The sequence below is a fragment of the Pinus tabuliformis genome, chromosome 5_2, assembly GCF_031772625.1.
Source record: "Pinus tabuliformis cultivar Carrire ecotype Pingquan chromosome 5_2, CPIR1, whole genome shotgun sequence".
Classification (NCBI taxonomy): Eukaryota; Viridiplantae; Streptophyta; class Pinopsida; order Pinales; family Pinaceae; genus Pinus; species Pinus tabuliformis.
The window spans coordinates 366,580,920-366,601,047 of NC_142306.1; the positions used below are offsets into that span (position 1 = coordinate 366,580,920).

The 20,128-nt window shown below is 38.0% G+C and overlaps 1 protein-coding gene across 2 annotated transcripts in view; it reads left to right on the top strand.

The window, feature by feature from the left end:
* The window catches only part of LOC149158980 (vacuolar protein sorting-associated protein 32 homolog 2-like), a 57,397-nt gene extending 40,746 nt beyond the window's left edge, over positions 1-16,651 (top strand). For both annotated transcript variants that reach the window (XM_089436382.1, XM_089436383.1), the window contains exons 6-7: positions 15,739-15,853; positions 16,076-16,651. In XM_089436382.1, the coding sequence (XP_089292508.1) occupies positions 15,739-15,853; positions 16,076-16,279 (319 nt within the window). In that variant the 3' untranslated portion in view covers positions 16,280-16,651. The remainder of the gene's footprint in view (positions 1-15,738; positions 15,854-16,075) is intronic.
* Positions 16,652-20,128: the final 3,477 nt, after the last annotated feature.

A 20,128-nucleotide genomic window follows, 5' to 3' on the forward strand; every position in this document is an offset into this window, starting at 1 on the left:
AAACATTTGCATAAGCTTCAGGTCATCTAGATTGGGAAACAACTATGAATGGAGCTATGTTGCAAGGGAGCGCTCCCACCCCCCTCGCTCCCTCTCCCAATCCGCGCTCCAGGCGGGAGCGACTCGGGAGCGCGCTCCCTAAAATTTTTTTCGCTCCATGCCTTTTCGGGAGCGATTTGGGGAGAATTTTGCCTTTTTTGCAATTCTTTTTTGTAGTAATATTTGAAATGCAATTTTTTTGAAAGAAACAAATAATTTTTGAGTGGGGCAGCTTAATGATCAAGTCTAGGCCCTAGTATTGATATGCTATTCATGGTAATGTTAAATTCAGCTTAATGATCAAGTCTAGGCCCTAGTATTGATATGCTATTCATGGTAATGTTAAATTCTTAAAGTAAAAGTGACATTCTCCTTAATATTCATTTTCATCCTTTTATTTAGATTTTTAACGTTACCATGAAATGGCTCAAGATGTTTGAGAGTGGTTCTGGCCTCATTGGATTTCATATGGAGAAAGTAGAATTTTAGATTTCATTCAAAATCCAGCAGACTTCTCAGTTTTTCAAGATTTCAGGATTGGGGGATTGCAATGTTTCCATTGAATTTTGTCATGTATTAGGGTATGGAACTCGTATTTAATCAAGAGCACCAATCCCTCTATGTATGTTGATGTTAGTGACATTTTTTGTCGAACTCCTCTATCATGACCCTCTTAAAAATGTACGCATCACTCAAACAAAATCTTGACTTGACATGCTATGCTTGTTCTATCTTATGTTAATGCTTAGAGGGTGATATTAATGACAAAGATCCCTATACAGATACAGAGGTAATGACAAAGATACCTCTGCATATTAATGCTTAGAGGGTGATATTAATGACAAAGACCCTGATTTTCCAACAAGACTAAAAAATTAGACATTTCTCGTGGTGGCAAGAGGCCCAAGCATAAGAAATAGATAATAGATTTACTTCTCTTTTCTAGTTTCTAGTAACTTTTATAACTATTGACTCTTTCATATTTATTATGATATTTTTTTAAACAATATATGACAATTTAAGTTTGAAGTTGGCAATTATAACTCATTAGTAATGAATTATAAATATGATGCTTCATGAAAGTTGAAAGTTGTTTCATTTCATTTCATTTTATAACATTTCATTTCATGTTAGATATTATTTGTTGTAATGGTTACACTTAGCTTACAAGTACAACTTTGGTGATCAATGATGATAAATGTTATATATTGAATTTTGAAAGCTTGAAACTTTATGATTGATGAATCATGAGACTCAATATGTTGCATGTTACTATGTAACTAACTTGTGGACGTGGTTGATGAAGATTATAACTTATAGATGATTGTTGTTGTATGGTTCAATCTATGTTTTTTTTATGTTTTTTATATCTAATTCATTATTCTACATGTTTTTGTTGACATATATGTATCAAAATATAAAATATATATATATTATATAAAAAACGCTCCGGGATTCCCTCCCAAACCGGGAGCTTCTAAAAATGTTGCTCTCGCTCCCGTTTTCGCACCCGCTCCCCGCTTTCGCTCCCGCTCCCAAGTAACATTGGAATGGAGAATATCTCACATTCTTGATGAAAAAAGGAAAGCTTTACAACATAAAAGTGAGAAGTCTATTTTGGTTGCATATTATGAAGATGTAAAAGGTTATAGACTTCTTCAATCTCACTCCAATGAAATAATCATTAGAAAATGTGTTAAATTTGATGAAAATTTCTTGGCTTGCAAGCCCAATTTGACAGTTGTGCCCTCTTAAGCTTATGAACCATCTTTGACGTTTGTGCCACCTTCTCTTTCTATTCTAGTTTATTCCTCAAATGATGACACTAAGGATGAAAATCTACCTCCTCTTGCTCACAATCCTCTAAATGAGTCCATTGAATATGAACCTGCACCAACACCACAACTTCCTAAATGGATTTGTTCAACACATGAAGTAGCTAGTGATCCTACAGATCAATGTCGTACTTGCTGACACCTCCAGCGAGCCTAGACTCTTTTGGCTCAAGTTTAAGAGATTGGGAAACAACTATGAATGGAGAATATCTTTCCTTGATGGTGAATAATACTCGGGAACTTGCACCTCTTCCAAAAGGAAGAAAACTTGTAAGATGTAAATGGGTATATAGAACTAAGCATGCATAAGATGTTAGTGTTGAAAGGCATAAGGCCCGGTTAGTTGCTAAAGGAATTGACTACAATGAAACCTTTTCCCTTGTTGCCAAAATGAATTCCATTTGCCTTGTTCTAGCCCTTGCTTACCTCACATGGATGGGAGGTCCATCAAATGGATGTTAAATCCACCTTCTTGCATGGGGATCTACAAGAAGAAATCTATATGGAACAACCTCCTGGCTATGTTCAGAGTGACTCAAGCCACATTGAGAAATCTCTCTATGGTCTTAAACATGCTTCTTGAGCTTGGTATGTAAAAATGGATAGCTTTCTTATTGACACCGACTTCTCTAGATGTCATTTTGACTCTAGTGTCTACACTAAGAAAGTAGGAAGCCATCTCATACATATCGCCACTGGTAGTGACCCTAAACTTTTAACCCATGTGCATTCAAGCCTTAAGAAGAAGTTTGAGATGACATACTTAGGATATTTGCATCATTACCTTGGTCTCCAAGTATTGAAAACCAAGGAATGAATTTCTATATCCCAATGTAAGTATGCATGTGATCTTCTTCACTATTTTCACATTGAATATTGTAAACCAACCCACTATCCCTATCAGTTTGGAGTCAAACTTCCTGTCACCCGCACTACACCCGAAGTCCATGCACTTTGTATCGTGAGTTGGTAGCCTGTTATATTTGACTCATAGCTATCCTGATCTTTTCTTTGCTGTTGGTCTTGTTTCCCATTATATGCAAACACCACATGAAAGTCATTGGAAAGCAACAAAAGCATACTTTGATATATTTGGCACATAGTTCATGGGAAGCTCCTTTGTTGGTTGGTTTCACTGATTTAGATTCGGTTGGCGACCTTGATTATTGGAAGTCTATTGTAGGTTATGTTTGTTAGTTTTTGTAGCATCGGATGTGTTATAGCCACGAAATTTGGTGGAGAGGCTAGAATACATGAGATCTCCAAGACCTAGAAATCGTTTATGGAAATTTCGCCTAGAAGTGACTCAATTCGATTGTTAACTGTTTTTAAAATATTTCCCAACTCTAAACTTAGGGAATATGGTTATTTAATCAGTATTAATTCAGATAAGGCGAGAATGATCTAGAAACTCACACGGATCGATCCAGAGATTATCCTAACAATTGATTATGTTTCAATCTTGGCTGTTGGTGCTCCAATAGTGGATTATGAGAGGAGGTCGATGTGGTGATGGAGAATACACTTGAGACACGTGAGCAATTCGATTTCTTGGCAAATCGATTTTTTGAGTAGCAGTAGTTAGTTGCCAGAGAGAGCAAGAGGGGCAGGGACAGTGATCTAGAGGAAGATTTCCAGATCTGGAGAGGCAATAGCAAGAGGGTCGAGTTATCCCAGTGAGGCAATGCAAAGCATTGCGCAGTAGCTTTAGAAGGGCAGTTCGATTTGTTGGAGAGAAAATCGTTCTCAGTTCCATAGGCCGGGCAGAGGTTCTAGAAGGCTAGAGAGACTATTCCTCAACGGCTGGAGGTAGAACGACTTCATCAGACACTGGTTGGAGGCTTGACGTCATGCAGACTGTGCAGAGTAGCACAGAGGGTCAGAGGGCCGAGTTTTTGAAGGCAGGTTGTGCCAGGATTGCCTGTGGAGGAAGGGTAAATTCCCTTCAATAATTTTACCCAGAAGTTCTTGCTGTGGATTGCCAGTTTCAAGCATCCAAATTGTACTCAGATTTTCACTGCTGCATAATAATAAAAACCCTCACTGCTGCACTGGTTTTCCCAAGTTGGGTTTTTCCAGGGACATTTTTCCAAAAATAATTTTCTCATATTTTATGTGTGTGCTAGCATTTCTCATTTTACAACACATTATCTTTTTTGTAATAATTTATTTGTGAAGGTTGCATTGTGTTTATTTTCACATTTTCCGTAGCAGATAAATTGTTAAATTAATTAACAATTAGGAGGAATAATACCAGTTGCTGCAATAAGATTCCGATTTTGGAATTTTCACATGGTATCAGAGCACAGTTGATCAGCCAGAGAGCTCATAAGAGAAAAGAAGGAATTTCTCTACTCAGTAAGAGAAGTGGGCCAAATTTCTCAAGGGCAGCGTAGTGTTTTGCCAGGAGGCCAAACTACTTGAGGAAGTTCGATTTTTCTAAGAGGGGCAGAAAAATTTGATCCTTCTAGATCGAGTGATTCCAAAGGCAGAGGGAGCAACTCAGATTTTTCATTGGATAGATCTCTAGTTAGATGCAGAGGGTTTCGTGGCAGTTTGCTAGTGCAAGACCAGCGTTGGGGTGGAAGAGAGAAGAGCACACACAGAGGGAACATTTCTCTCAGGGAACTTCTAGTCTCAAAAAGTTCGATTTTCCTTGCAGATCGACAGTGGTTTTGAGCATATCTTCTCACTTATATCTGGCAAAGATATTGGCAAACAGATGTGGGATGTTCTCTCCACGTTATACCAGGAAACTTCCGAGCAGTGGAAGATGTTCCTAGAGGAGAAGCTGAGATTCGTTTGGATGCAGAAAGGGGAAGGCACAGACCCCTTACCAGGATTCAGGAGGTCCAAGACCAGTTGTCAGCTATTTGGGCAACGCCTCAACCAACAAAGCTAGTGAGGTTGTTACTAAGTAGTGTCTCAGAGGAGTGGCAAGTATTTGTCCAGCGCATTTTGCGCAGAGACAAGCTACCAGAGTGGGACATGATGTGGGTCGATCTATAGTAGGAGGAGTTAAGGCGAGCTCTGCTAAAGAGCTCCATCAATGGCAGTAGTAGCAGCGGATGCTTTTCAGTTGCAGATGTTGTAGTTGCAGCAACAACAGATGATAGGGAGTTGCAGTGTAGATTCAATGTTGGTAGTAGTATGGTAGTGCCAGCAGCAACACAGATGCAACATATATCAGAGTTGCGTAGTGGTTGGCGGGCAGTATGGCTAGACATCAACAATGTGACAAGAGATGGTGCAGAGACAAGGAGATGGTGTAGAGACAATGTGTTGTGGAAGGGTGTGCAACATTAGAATACATTCCTCACTAAGAGCGAGTGATAGTTTTGTAGCATCGGATGTGTTCTAGCCATGAAATTTGGTGGAGAGGCTAGAATACATGAGATCTCTATAACCCAATTTTTTTTTTTCTGACAATTCCGCCTAGAAGTGTCTCAATTAGATTATTAACTGTTTTTAAAACATTTCTTAAGTCTAAACTTAAGGAATATGGTTAATTAATCAGTATTAATTGAGATAAGGCGAAAATGATCTAGAAACTCACACGGATCGATATAGAGATGATCCTAGCCATTGATTATGTTTTAATCTTTGTCGTTGGTGCTCCAACAATGGATTATAAGAGGATGTCGATGTGGTGATGTAGAATACACTTGAGCAGTTCGATTTCTTAGTAGATTGATTCCCTGAGTAGCAATAGTCAGTTGCCAGAGAGAGCCAGAGATCAAAGCAGTGAGTGAGGAGCAGGGATAGTGATCGGGAGGAAAATTTCTAGATCCGGAGAGGCAGTAGCAAGAGGGTCGAGTTATCCCAGTGAGGTAGCGCAGAGCACTGCGCAGTAGCTTCAGAGAGGGCAATTTGATTTGCTGGAGAGAAAATCGTTCTAAGTTCCAGAGGTTGGGCAAAGGTTCCACCGTTCTCGAAGGTCGAAGAGATGATTTCCTCAGCAGCTGGAGGTAGAATGACTTGATTAGAGACTGGTTGGAGGCTTGACGTCAAGCAAATTGCGCAGAGCAGCGCAGAGGGTCAGAGGGTCGAGTTTCTGAAGGCAAGTTGTGCTAGGATTGCTTGTGGAGGAAGGGTAAATTCCCTTTGATAATTTTACCTTGAATTTCTTGCTATGGATTGCCAGTTTCAGACATCTAGATTGTACTCAGATTTTCACTGCTGCATAATAATAAAAATCCTCGTTGTTGCACCGGTTTTCCCAAGTTGGGTTTTTCCAGAGACATTTGTCCAAAAATAATTGTCTCATATTTTATGTGTGTGCTAGCATTTCTCATTTTCCAGTGCATTATTTTTCCGTAGTATTTTATTTGTGAAGGTTGTAGTGTGTTTATTTCGATATTTGCTGTAGCAGAGTACAAAGTAGTGGTTAATGCAAGTCAAGAAGCAGAGTACAAAGTAGTGGTTAATGCAAGTCAAGAAGTCTCGTGGCTTTGATAGCTCCTTTCATAGTTTGGATTTTAGTAGCAGAATCCGACCACCCTTTGGTGCAACAATCATAGTGCCATCATGCTCAACAAAGATCCAGTTCAACATCAGCACAAAAAACACATTAAGACACAAATGAATTTCATTAGAAAGCTCATTCATGATCTAGTTATTGAAGTGCTCTTTTGCCTTGCAAATTATCAAGTTGCATACATTTTCATAAAGCCTCTTATAGAAGCAAAGTTTTCTAAGCTTTGATCTATGTTAGGAGTTCAAGAAGTTGTCATTAAGGGGGGATATGCTTTAATGCCTCCTTCATTCTCCTATTGTGTCACCTTTGTAAATCCTTCAATCCCATCTCAAGATGTTCTTAATGGGAGATGTTAGGATGTTTACACACTTAGAAGTTAGTAAAGTTCAACTTGGTCTAGTGTCTATTAATCTATGTTAGGAGTTCAAGAAGTTGTCATTAAGGGGGGATATGCTTTAATGCCTCCTTCATTCTCCTATTGTGTCACCTTTGTAAATCCTTCAATCCCATCTCAAGATGTTCTTAATGGGAGATGTTAGGATGTTTACACACTCAGAAGTTAGTTAAGTTCAACTTGGTCTAATGTCTATTAGGTAAAAGAATATTTCTTAGTGTGTTTCTTTAATAACCATTAGTTTCATTGTAAGATGATAATGATATGTTCTAGGCACAAAGTGATATGATGACTCATATTCTTCTTGGTACTAATGGCTATTGATATGTGGCTTAACACCTGATTGGCCCATGATCTCCATTTAAAGAGCATGGCTGATAATCCTTTGTGAGAATTCATTTATTTTAAAATTGTCTTTTGCATTAGTAAAATTACCTCAAGTGGCAGCGTTGGCTGGGGCCGTGGACCGTTTTCCTCTTAGAGTGTTTTTACCTTGCAATACTAGTGTTGTGATCTTTGATCTGGTTGTGTGAGTGATTATTGAGGGTGTTGGTCCTGTATGGAATACCTTGTTTTCTTGAACAATAAAGTGGGAATTGATGACATTTGGACAAATTTTAACAAGGCATTGGAGGAATGAGCTGATATCACAAAAATTGTTCACTCAAGTCTCTATGGAGAATGACAAGCTCATGGTTAGTTTGGAAAAAATAACGGCAAATTCAATGAAAGTAGAAGAGAGAGCTACACATAGATTTGGGTCAAGGGCATAAGCATTAATAGTCCTCATAAGGAATAAATTCTAGAGAAATTGATCAAAATGTAGAAGCTCCAATATCCTTCTCAACTGCATCCTTAGAAGACTTTAGAAGCCCCACCAAATTCTTTCGCCCTTTAAGAAATGATAGTTGTATGTTGTGCTAGCACTTATTCCTTTAATTGAAGTTTGTTCCAAGCACTGTGAGTTATTTTGATACTCTAAAATGAACAACACTATTAGTAGGATGAGGTATAAAAAGAAGAAATCAAGTTGAAGAAATGATTCCATAACCTTTGCTTTAAACTACTATATTTTGAGTTCTCATCCCCTTTCCTAAATCCTTTTGTTTTCTCCCTTTGATTTTCTTTGAAACTTTAGCTCATCCTTGTTACTCTTCCCCTTGGAGACATCTATAGCTACAACCACTGGCTACGTTGTTTGTTGCTTTATTTTGTATGGTTTAAGCATAGATCTAGAGTGTTCAAGTGCCAATATGATAAGATAATTTTATTATTGCGTAGTAGATGGGCACAAAGGTAGGTCATTGTGATTGTTGAGTTCAATAGTGCCAATATATAATGGGAGTGTGGAAGGAAGCTCTATAATAAAAGCAAGATGTAGAAAGTAAAATTAAGTGTAGTTTCACTTTTAGCTAAAAACCTAAAAACTATGTATCAAAAGTGGAAATCGGAGTTGGGAGAAATGGACCTAAAATTTGGACTACAAATAATGCAAACATATTAGGATTTGCTAGCACTCACTTCCCTAACATTTGAGGCCAAATGGAGGAAAGTTTGGATAAAATATTTGTTGGAAGATAATCTAGGTTGTGTGATGTGATCTTGACTGGACAAGATGCTCATCCCTAATGCTTGGATGGCCTTGTTTGACTACAAGTATGGGATCTAGAATGATGATGTTTTTGGTTTCTCTAAGACATATAAATACTCCCCTAGGTCCACATGGATCTATAGTGAGCCACATTGCTAATGATTTGTCTCTTGGTACCATTGGTTCATGGGAGTATTGGGAAGAAGTAAATGATCATCTAAGTGGAGGTTGAGGACTCTTGCATGTATAGAGCCAAGCATTAATGGTTGAGATACTAGATGAAACCAAAAAGGGCTTGTGATGCACTAAATAGATAGTTTAATTACCATCAAATATCATAGTAAAAGGGCCAAGGAAAAATGAAATGCTTGTCAATCTTATCCTCTTGAAAATGCTACAAATCTTGTTTGGTTGATTTGGTGCTTTGCTTCCACTTGTAGTCCATGTGAACCTACCATGTGGGATGCAAAGAGCATGCATCTAGTGATGGCATGTGTACGATGGTCAAATGATAAACCTATCACTTAGCACCATGAAGTGCTCAACATAAAGGGCCATCTTTGGGCATAACTTGCTTGGTGGATTTGTCTAGGTGATTTGTGTATGTTGCCTATAGATGCCATCATGAGTGATTCTGCATTTTGGATGTCATTCTTCTTGTGGTTTCTAGGAAACAACCATTTTAGTTTAAGCTGCATTTTCAACTTTGTCTATATTCTCAAATTTTTGCTTCTATACATACTAGGTTCTTAGACCTTTGAGAATAAGTGCACGAAACTACTTTGAACAATTGAAGCCATTTTATGAATTCCAATGTATAATATATGGGGTCACCTGTTTAACCAATGTTTCCTTAAAACTCACAATATCTTTGTGTTATTTGAATGTGTTATCTCTTCTGTTGTTCTTCTATGATTAAGGATTTAAAATATGGTTTGTAGTGAATATTGAAGATGTAGCTACTTATTTGGAAATTTGTTTACATGGGAAACTCCTCTCATTTTCATTGGTGGATTTTTATTTTACCACTTTCTTTTGAATCTATTTTCGACAAGCTATTCTTGCCCATCAGAAAAACGACGAGAGAAGTTGTATGTCTTAAAGTTACCCATCAACCCCTTCCATCACCATGAGGTACGTTCTCTCTAGTAAGTTTTAGAAGTGAAACTTTTTAATATGAAGTTTCACTTCTAAAACTTACAAGAGAGAACGTACCTCATGGTGATGGAAGGGGTTGAGGGAACTTTAAGACATACAACTTCTCTCGTACTTTTCTAATGTGTTCTTCTTTTAATAGGATTTTCACTCTAATGCGAGGAAGCTCTCCATTGTTCCACCTGTATTTTGGTACTATGATGGAGTTTATAAGTGCAACACACTGGCCAAAGAACTTAAGAAGAGAATAGTTCTATCACAATAAATCACAATAATTCATAATTATCAAAATGGTAGCGTGGAAGGTCTTCTTGATCATGCCTTAGTCAAGAAAGACCACAATTAGTCTTTCCTTTAGCATGGATGAGTTCGTGGAGCAAGGAAATTTATGCGCAAAGATTGGAGGCTCAGTTAAGTTGATCTCCAAGTGCCAGTTCAAATTTAGAAGAGAACGAGTGGGAGCTTCAATTTCTAATTGAGGCAAGGACGAGTTAAAGAGTTAGTGTGACTTAGTTAGCAAGTCAAACTCAACTCGTGTTCTAAGTATATACTTGCCAGATATAGCATGGATCAATTTGCTTAAAAGGAGGACAAAGACACATCTTTGTATCATTATTGTTTGCATGAGTTTGTGCGAGGAGAGCTTCTTGCAGAGAGAGTGTACTTTGGAGGAGCCATACGTTGAGATAGAGAGATTTTTGTTGCAGTTTTGCGCTAGGATTTAGGAGGAAATTCCTAAATAATAAGGGCCACTATTGCGCAAGGAAATAGGAGATTTCCTGCGCTAGAAAATAGGGGAAGAGACTGCGCAAGGAAATATGAGCTGGGTTGGGTTGTTGCAGGGTGTTCCAAGCTAAGTATTCGCAGTGAGAACAAGTTTGTTTTCTAGTGAGATCTATTTGCTCAATTTCTTGCAATAAATTTTGCGACAAGAAGAGGGTTTTCCCAAGAAAATTATTGTGTTATTGTGTGACTGTGTTTCTTTATGTCTGTGTTTTATTTCGTTGCTTATCTATTGTGGAGAAATTTTGTGTCTTGGTGAAAATAATTTTTTGGTTTCAGTTTGTAGTTGCCATTAGTTCAGATTGTTCATTCAAGCAGTTGCAAAATTTCGTGGAAAATCTACAGGTTGATCTTAGTTGGGTGCTCACACGACAATCTTCCTTAGGGTGTTGGAGATCTTCAAGTGACATGATGACATTCTACATATTTGCCACATGGAGATGGTTGCTTGGAGAATGCTCTACTTTGGAGAAGTGTTTTGCATCTTGGAGGAGGGCATAGGGCCCAAGACAAACATGGAGTAGCTTGGATGCTAGCATGTATGCCTAGAGTTGACTTTGGGACACCTGGGGTTGCGACAATGTTCATGTAGGTGGGACTTGATCCAATGGAGTGCATGACTTAGGAGGTTCATTGTGTTGATTTTTTGGGGCAAACAAGACCAATACGATTTTCAAACTAATAACTACTTCCAATGATACAATTTGACTTCTTTAGAGCATTCCAATCATTAAGCAATTATACATGAAAAATTTCAACCAATAACTTCTTCAATAGAGCAATAAAGATCACAACAAACAACTAGACAAGAGACACCAAAGTTTTGGTCAATGACCAGGGCAAATTCCACAAAGGGGAAAACCCATAATCTTTCCTTATGAGAGAATTCAATTCATCAAAATGTACATTAGAATATTCTAGTCAAAATTCCAATCTCTGACCTCAATAAATGCCAAGTCAAACCAGTCAAAGGAGAGAAATAGTCAACGTTGGTCCAAGTCAAAGTATGCAATAGAGGGGGGCTAAATTTCGACCTGAGGTAGCTGGTAAAAGGGCTGAAATTCGGTCTTGTAAATTCCTTAGAATTTGGTCAAAGATTTGAGTTTGACCTACAGTTAAACATTCGGCTAACGACCGAAGAATAGAGTCAAAACTTTTGTAAGCAAACAATCAACGAACCAAGGAATATTCGCCCCCCAAGTTTGGTCAAATGCTCAATCAAACAATAACAAGAAATCCCATGTCAACATTGGTCAAGCAGAGTCAAACTTCAGTCAATGTAGAGACAAATCGTATTCTTCTTCTCCTCGCACGTGTGAACAGGTCTTCTTGTTTCAGATCGAATGGACGAGTTTTTGATGATGCCAAATGAGGTCAATTGAATGCTAATATATATGCGTGCTAGGAGGTGGGTTTTGACCATAGGGTCAAACCCCTTCATGTAGTGGGGCCGAATTGTGCAAATGAGGCCGACTTGGTGAACATGAAAATTCCTAATTTCTCCTTTTGGTTTGGGCTGAAATTCGGTCCTGTAAATTCCTTAGAATTTGGTCAAAGATTTGAGTTTGACCTACAGTTAAACCTTTGGCTAACGACCGAAGAATAGAGTCAAAACTTTGGTAAGCAAATAGTCAACGAACCAAGGAATATTCACCCCCCAAGTTTGGTCAAAAGCTCAATCAAACAATAACAAGAAATCCCATGTCAACATTGGTCAAGCAGAGTCAAACTTCAGTCAATGTAGAGACAAATCGTATTCTTCTTCTCCTCGCACGTGTGAACAGGTCTTCATGTTTCAGATCGAATGGACGAGTTTTTGATGATGCCAAATGAGGTCAATCGAATGCTAATATATATGCGTGCTAGGAGGTGGGTTTTGACCATAGGGTCAAACCCCTTCATGTAGTGGGGCCGAATTGTGAAAATGAGGCCGACTTGGTGAACATGAAAATTCCTAATTTCTCCTTTTGGTTTGGGCAATGAAAATACTGACTGAAGCTACCAATTTTCAGCACATTGGAGTAATTGTAGGCTTGTAGAAGCATTGGGTAGACCTCATGGAGCATTCTTGTGTTTGAAGCTTTGCTTGTGGATGAGATCAACTAAGAGCTTGACACGTGGAGGGTAGCACTCCACATATGTGAGCCTGCACGTGGCTTTCTAGGATGCTTGTAGAGGCTAAGGCTCGCATATGCATTATAGTCCTCCTTTACCTCTTATATATATAGAGGAAGGAGAGAGTCCTTTCACATCATCATCATTATATTTTTATTTGTACTTGTCTTCTTGGAGTGAGATGCTAGGGTTCATGAGGAAACCCTAGAAAAAGTTATGAAATGAAAGAGGGCATCTTTGTTGGGTGCTTTCTCTAGTTAGATTCTATGGTTTACTCTTGTGAATAAGATGTTGAAGATTTTCTTTCTACTCTTGCATTCTTCTTAATTCTTGTGTGGATATGTGATCATTGATCAAGATTCCTCATCTTTCTCTTTGATCTTCTTTTGTACTGGATCCTTCTGTCACTCTATCTCCCTTGGAGTTATTAGGGTTTCTTCAACTTCTTGGAGCATTTTGAAAACAAGTTAGGGTTTCATTCCTTGGAGATTTGGAGAGTAGGTTTTAAAATGAAACCCTAGGTTGTACTTGGAGAAGAGAAGAAGAGGAGACATCTTGCCTTGGAGGACATGCTTACGTGATGCATGCTTGTTTGATCTCCTTGGTTGAGCTAGGGTTTTCATTGTTTTCTCTAGCCATGATTTTCATTGTATTACCTAGCTAGGGTTTTGGAGAGCTAGAGGATTGTGCTAGCCTTGTGGTAAGGCTACGACATGTACTTGAACTTCATCTTTATGCATATTAATGAAGTTTCTAGTTGGCTGATACTTTGTTTAAATTGTAGATTTGATTTTCAGCAATATATGTTCTTCATGGATTGTTGCGTCGAGAGATGCTTTGCTGCCTATTATGGAAGAGGTGTTGTAATGTGGTTTTCATTGTTTTACCTAGCTAGGGTTTTGGAGAGCTAGAGGATTGTGCTAGCCTTGTGGTAAGGCTACGACATGTACTTGAACTTCATCTTTATGCATATTAATGAAGTTTCTAGTTGGCTGATACTTTGTGTAAATTGCAGATTTGATTTTCAGCAATATATGTTCTTCATGGATTGTTGCGTCGAGAGATGCTTTGCAGCCTATTATGGAAGAGATGTTGTAATGTCATGTCTTGTTATGTTATGTTATATAAACATTTTGACTCGGTCAAATTACATAAATTAAAAAAATAAAAAAATAAAATGAAATAAAATAAAATAAAAATAAAAATTAAATTGAGGTAAAATAGTCAATTTATCGTTGGCAGTTTTTGGGCTCCAGGATTTGACAACCCATGGTTTTGCCAATGATATTCTTATGTGTGTGTGTGTGTATGTTAAACCAGCCAAGATCCATCTTAACTCCGGATCTACCAAGTGCCAAGAGGGATCAAATCTCTTTTCACTCTAAAAGAGGTTCGCACCTCAAGAGATTTGATCTGTCTCAGTGCTTGGTAGATCCGGAGTTAAGATAGATCTAGGGTGGTAATTTCCAGCACTATATGTCTTGATGATTTGACGTAAGGTGAGGGAAAATGTGTAAAGTGACTTAACATTTATATTGAAGAGTATAAGGGCAACTTTGCTTCTGTATTTACAGCTGTCATAAGAGTTTTCAGCTATATGCATAATAGAATTTCCCGAGGGGTGAAACTTGTTGGACAACATTGGTATATTTTGTCTTGGATTGCCTAGTGGATTGAGATTGTTGAGAGTTGAAATATAGTATGTTGTTGCTGCTGTTTTGTTTATATTTCATAACAACCCTAAGGCTGAAATTTCACAGGATTAAGATCTGGTAAACTTTTAGGAAATAGGTGAAATTTCTGAATTGCAGAAGAAATATCAATCCACAGAAATTTCTACGTTTCTTACTGAATGAAGTAGCATTTGACTGCAGCCACCTAGCATGTTTGTTGCTCTCTATTTCAGTGGTGATAGGGGAAATGGAAGTCGTGGTCTTAATCCCTCTACTTCTCTTGGAGACCTTTGCCTCGTTGGCAATTGCAATCTCCTAGAAGTCACTGGGATGAGGCAACATGGTCTATGTCTATCTTTGTAATGTTGAGTCAGCATTAGGAGTTTGCAAAATTGTCACTGACCAGACATTCTGTTGGATATTTTGAGGAATAATATGGGAGGATATTCTATATGTGGTATGTGGCTTTATACATCCTCGTTGTTTGGAATACTCGAGCTTGTTTTTGCTTGATATCACCTCTGCTTGTAAGATTCCCGTGAGCGCAGAATGAAGGTCTTGGCCTCCTCACAAAAGGATCTATTATATAGGATTTCATAGTAACCCGACAATAATGGTTAACAGTGATTGACAGGTTTTTCCGGAATGACCAATTCATAGACATTTAGGGGCAGTTTCAGCACATCTCTCTCATCATTATGTTTGACATATTGATGGAACAACGGACTTGGTTTCTTCCTATCTAGTGGTTTTTGCAAGGTCGGGGCATACCCCCAAAGGTCCTAAGGCATCAGGCCATTAGTTTTTCTGTTTTGTGGATTTTAATTCTTAAATATTTAATACATACACAGTTTTAGCTATGGAGCAACGGACTTGGTTTCTTCCTATCTAGTGGTTTTTGCAAGGTCGGGGCATACCCCCAAAGGTCCTAAGGCATCAGGCCATTAGTTTTTCTGTTTTGTGGATTTTAATTCTTAAATATTTATTACATACACAGTTTTAGCTATCATATTGAAATTGAGTGGACTTACCGTCCATATTTTCAAAAATAACATTTTATCATTACAGTGTCGTTGTATAGTAGGGCCTTTGCACCTAGATATCTAAGAAAATCAGGTGTAAATATACTAGTTACCATTAACTAAATTGGAGTTGGCCACCCCTTTGTACTTTTTCACTGTGATTTGCCATCTCTAGTTATTTGCTAGAAGGATCAAAACTGAGGTCCCACAAAGAGGATGGTGGTTACATCTGCAATGGAGTTTGTATCTCTGTATGACCTATTCATGTGTACAATCTAATTCATCTCAATAAGGAATGCTGTGCCTAATGAATCTCAACTTTGGCTACAGTGAAGAGTGGTGTGTATGGTATCTATATTTTAATTATTGTGTGTGTGGTATCAACCACAGTATTTGAACAAAATGTCTGCACTTCACACCTCGAGGTTCCCCTTGTGCATATTCTGACAAGTGCTTCTCTCCATGCATTCTTGTTAATTTTTTAAGTAAGTACTTTCCCCTCAATATCTCACTGTGATCGACTTACTTCCAAGTTTAGACTCTCTCTTCATCTCTTGCATATGCCTTCTGTAACAATATCCTTCACTATTTCATGGTCTTTTCTTCCATCAAAAGTTCTGTACTGAGAAGCATTTTCCTACTAAATAAATGCAGGAATATAGATGACATTGATAAAACAATGGATGAAGTCAATGAGCACACAGAGAACTTGAAACAGATTCAAGAGGCTCTTGCTACTCCAATTGGTTCTGCAGCCGATATTGATGAGGTATGTACTGGTGTTGATAGCTTTATTTTCTTTTGCAAAGTGAACTTTGATGGCATTATAAAGCAAAGGCCACCTTAAGGGAGGTGAGGTTTTTTGCTTAATGTGCATAACATGACAAGTTAACTTTTATAGGCATACAGGTTATATCAATGCTTTCTTTTTTAGTTGTATCTTCTGTAAACCATCCTTTTCAGTTTTTCATGCAAGTAATTATCACTGTAGGATGAATTGGAGGCTGAGCTTGAAGAGCTAGAAGGAGCAGAGCTGGAAGAACAATTATTACAGCCAGCAACCACAGCACCTTCATCTCAGATACCTGCTGTTCCTGCTTCTCAACGACCTGTGCCAGTTCCTCCACAGAGAACAGCTCAAAGAAGATCTGAAGATGATGAGCTTGCTGCTCTTCAAGCAGAGATGGCTTTGTGATCAATATAAGGTCAAAGCACAAAAAATGACGGTGTACTACTCACTTGTAGCTATATATCCTTATTTTCAATTAAATTGGCCAAAATCAGGATGAAACTGCAGTTCCTGCTGATGTATAAAAATATCTAAATATTCCAGCTGCATTTTAATGCTACGACATTATGTAGTTTATTTCTTAGAATTTACAACTTGTTTATGAAGACAACCTGGGTAGAACCCCCAGTTCCATATACATTGAGAAGCATTAGCCCCTTGCTTGGGACATTGCTATATCTGTTGAAGAATCTAGGGCTGTCATATTAAGGTGATTCTTCTTTAACATGATAACAATTTGTGAAGCATTTATACTATTTATCTTAGCTTAATGTTCCATTCATTATTAGTATGTGTGATTCATTCATCAAACTGCTATCAAAACAAAAGAGACAAGAACACAATTATTTGGCTTTCTGCCAGGGCCAAAACCTCTCCCTCTTGGAGAGGAAAACCCACGCAAAATTCTTCTTATAGAGATTCCATTGACAAATACCAAGACCACGACCCTTGACACTATCTGCCTCTCCAAGACCAAGACTTCAATCCTCTTTCTTGAACACTGCTGAGATCATTGTCTGCACCACTGCTGCATTACTGAGATTGCATCTTGAGCTCTCAGATCCTTACTGAGATCATCATTACTGTATCTTCAAGAACTTCATTACTGCTGTAAGGTTATTGAGAGTATCAATGCTACACCTTGACTGCTCTTCCGTGTAGACTGAGATCACAGTGAAATCATGATCCTTGACACATTGCAGAGACCGATCCTTATGATGATCATTATTATTTATTGCAACTGTATCATTTTGAGATCAACTATGATGTAGATCCAAACATTAAGACTGCATATCACAGGTATGCTAAGACTTCTTTCATCATGACATTCTTGCCGAGGGAGTAGATCTGAGTTACTGCTGTTCATTGCTACAAGGATACAACTGAGATCTATCTGCCTAGACTGCTCCTCGTCATATGTAACAATCTATGTATTTCACTGTGCTACCGAGACTGTTATCATGTGGATTAGGTCTATGCCGAGAGTATATCTAGCCCAAACCTTCTTTGAATCCTATATGCTCTGTCTGAGATATTTTCTGCCTTATTTATCCGAGGTCTGTACCTTCATTTGCATCCTCATTGATGTATTCGAGGTTCTGGCCATGACTGCACCTAATACCCAATCGAGGTGCAGTCAAGCCCTAATTTCGGACCTGCTCCTTCATGCGAAGTTTCAGAGAGAGGAATGCGAGGTTATCATCTTGATTGCAGATGCCCTATGCGAGGTCTGTTGCTCCTTCATTGCGTATACCTGCACCCCAATGCTTATACGAAATCTCAGAGAGGAATTGCGAAGATCTCATCTTTTGAGCTGACCCTAAGTGGGTATATATAGTAGTGAGTGCTCCCATATTGAGCCGACGTGAGAGTGTGAACAGTCATGACTTTTTCCAAGCCGACATGACTTCCATTTATTTAATATATTCATTTTGGAGCCGACATAATATTCCTTTGTTGTTTTGCTTGCAGATTTTGGTGAGCTTGCTCTTGGAGGATTCTTCTTGGTCTTGGAGGGCTGATTTGACACCAATACATTTTACATAGGCTCTTAAAGAGCTTCTCCATACATGACATGACTCTTTGACATAACAATAAAATCCTAAAGACATCAAGAAGAAGTCTTTGACCTAATTACTTTCTTGCTCATGAAACCCATGAGGCAAGATATACAAAAATAGTTTATTCTCTTTATTACATCATTTACAAAGATCATGTCATTATGAAGACCAAACCTAGTTACATTTTCTTCAACAATATCTTTATCATAGCAAAGGATACGAGGCTGTAGAGTGACCTAATCTGATTGGTTTCACTTTGGGGTTGCTTGATACAATATCTCATGTCCAATTGGTATTTGATGCCAGTCTCAGGCTTTATTTGGAGTCTGGACTTGCCCAATGTTTCAGTTTCGTATTTGGTAACTGTTTAGGCATTGTAAACTTTAGTGGCTTGTTTTTCGCTGAAAAGTTGTTGAGTTATAATCCAATCATTGACAAAAGTGGGTAGGTGATCTATTCTAGGAAAAAAAGTAAATGCTTGAATGCAGAATAAAATTGAAAGGCAATTTCTTTTTTAATATTTTTGATAGCCTGTTTGTAGAAATATTATAGCAAGATGGAAGAATTACCTGCTCATGCTAAAATTGATGCATTGATTATACACTTTTCTGAAGAGATTTGCAGGCTTCCTGTCCTACAAACAATGACCCACATTTCAAATGTTTGTAAAGGCTTTTCTTTCTCTTTTGAATTTTAGTAAGCAAACATGATCACCCTATTCTGTGTTGTCATTTGATTTGATTATCAAGAAGCATGTTAGGTTGAACATATGTGGTTCCTTTCAGGTTTAATTTATTTATTCTGTAACTGACATAGTAGAGCCTTCAGTAATTATTAGCGTGGAACTAAATTCTACCATAGGGATGTATGCCACTGTAACAGTAGCTTGTGGTAATAGCTGGGATTCATCACACAGACTGCAACCACAAGCCAGAGAGGGCTCACAAAGCATGGCATCAATACTGCCAACGATGTCAGTAACTGTGGCTGGGAGGATGCAATTACATAACCCTGTGGAGTTGCACTCTAAAATCGGTGCAATGGCAATGATAAAGATGACATTAAGGGTATGAAGAAGGGCTAGGGATATCAAAAGGAACCGATTGATATATGAACGATTATGAATTTATCTAAATAATTCAAGTGTAAATTCAGCCTTAAAGGTAAAGAAAGATTAAAACTTCTGACTATAAGCATCCATTTTTTCTCACATTCATTTCAATAGTGAGAGAAAAGGTAAGATTTGTAATAAGTCAAGATCATTTATGCTAAAGAACATTTGGGAAAAGGAATGCCAGTGTCAGACCAGAGAACCCTCCAAAACCTCATGACCTGTTCAATAGAGATTCCAAGGGCACTTTTCTACAGAAGGGTTGCAGGAACGTGAAGTACAGCAGGTAATGTCCCAGCAAGAGTATGAAATAGAAAAAGAAGAATGATTGGCCAGTAGTCAATTAAGAAAAATAGTGAAATGCTGCCTTCAAGAAAACAGGCAAATGAAACAAGATGTAGTAGTTGTACATTGACAAAACCATTTTATTGACCTGCCCTAACACGACATAAATCACATAGATATACTCAAACATTTTCTCAGTCCATAAAATCCAGTGCTCATGCTGTAAACATAAGAACAAGAGCATTAACCGATAGAAGAAACAAAACCTGGGTTAGAGCAGCCTCTGATATGTGCAGATATTGAAAAGTCTCATGAAATGTTGTGATTGATGAACATGATTGGAGAATCCCATCACAGACTTAGCCCTAAGAAACCAAGACCTCTCACTCCTTAATCAAAATGCCAAACCGGGCAATTGACAAGGAACCTGCTTCGTTAGTCTTTTTTCCCGCTTCAACTATAGTTGTTTCGCCCTTAGGAACTGTCTGTCCTATATTTGGGTCTTCATGATTATGTTTCCATCTACTATGATATGAGACAAGAAATGGGAATGCAACATTCTGACCTTTTGAAATCTCAAAATATGGATATAAAAAAATACTTTTGACCTAATTCTAGATGGTGACTAGCTTTCTTGATCAACAACTATCAATTTAGAATATATATCATATATGCACCAAAAAGAGAAGACCTAACTATCTTTGGGATTGATTGAAAATAATTGTCTTCAGTTAGGCGAGTCTTCACTGGAGAATACAATCAAACAAAATATGTATAGACTTCTAGGTAAGAGGTCCA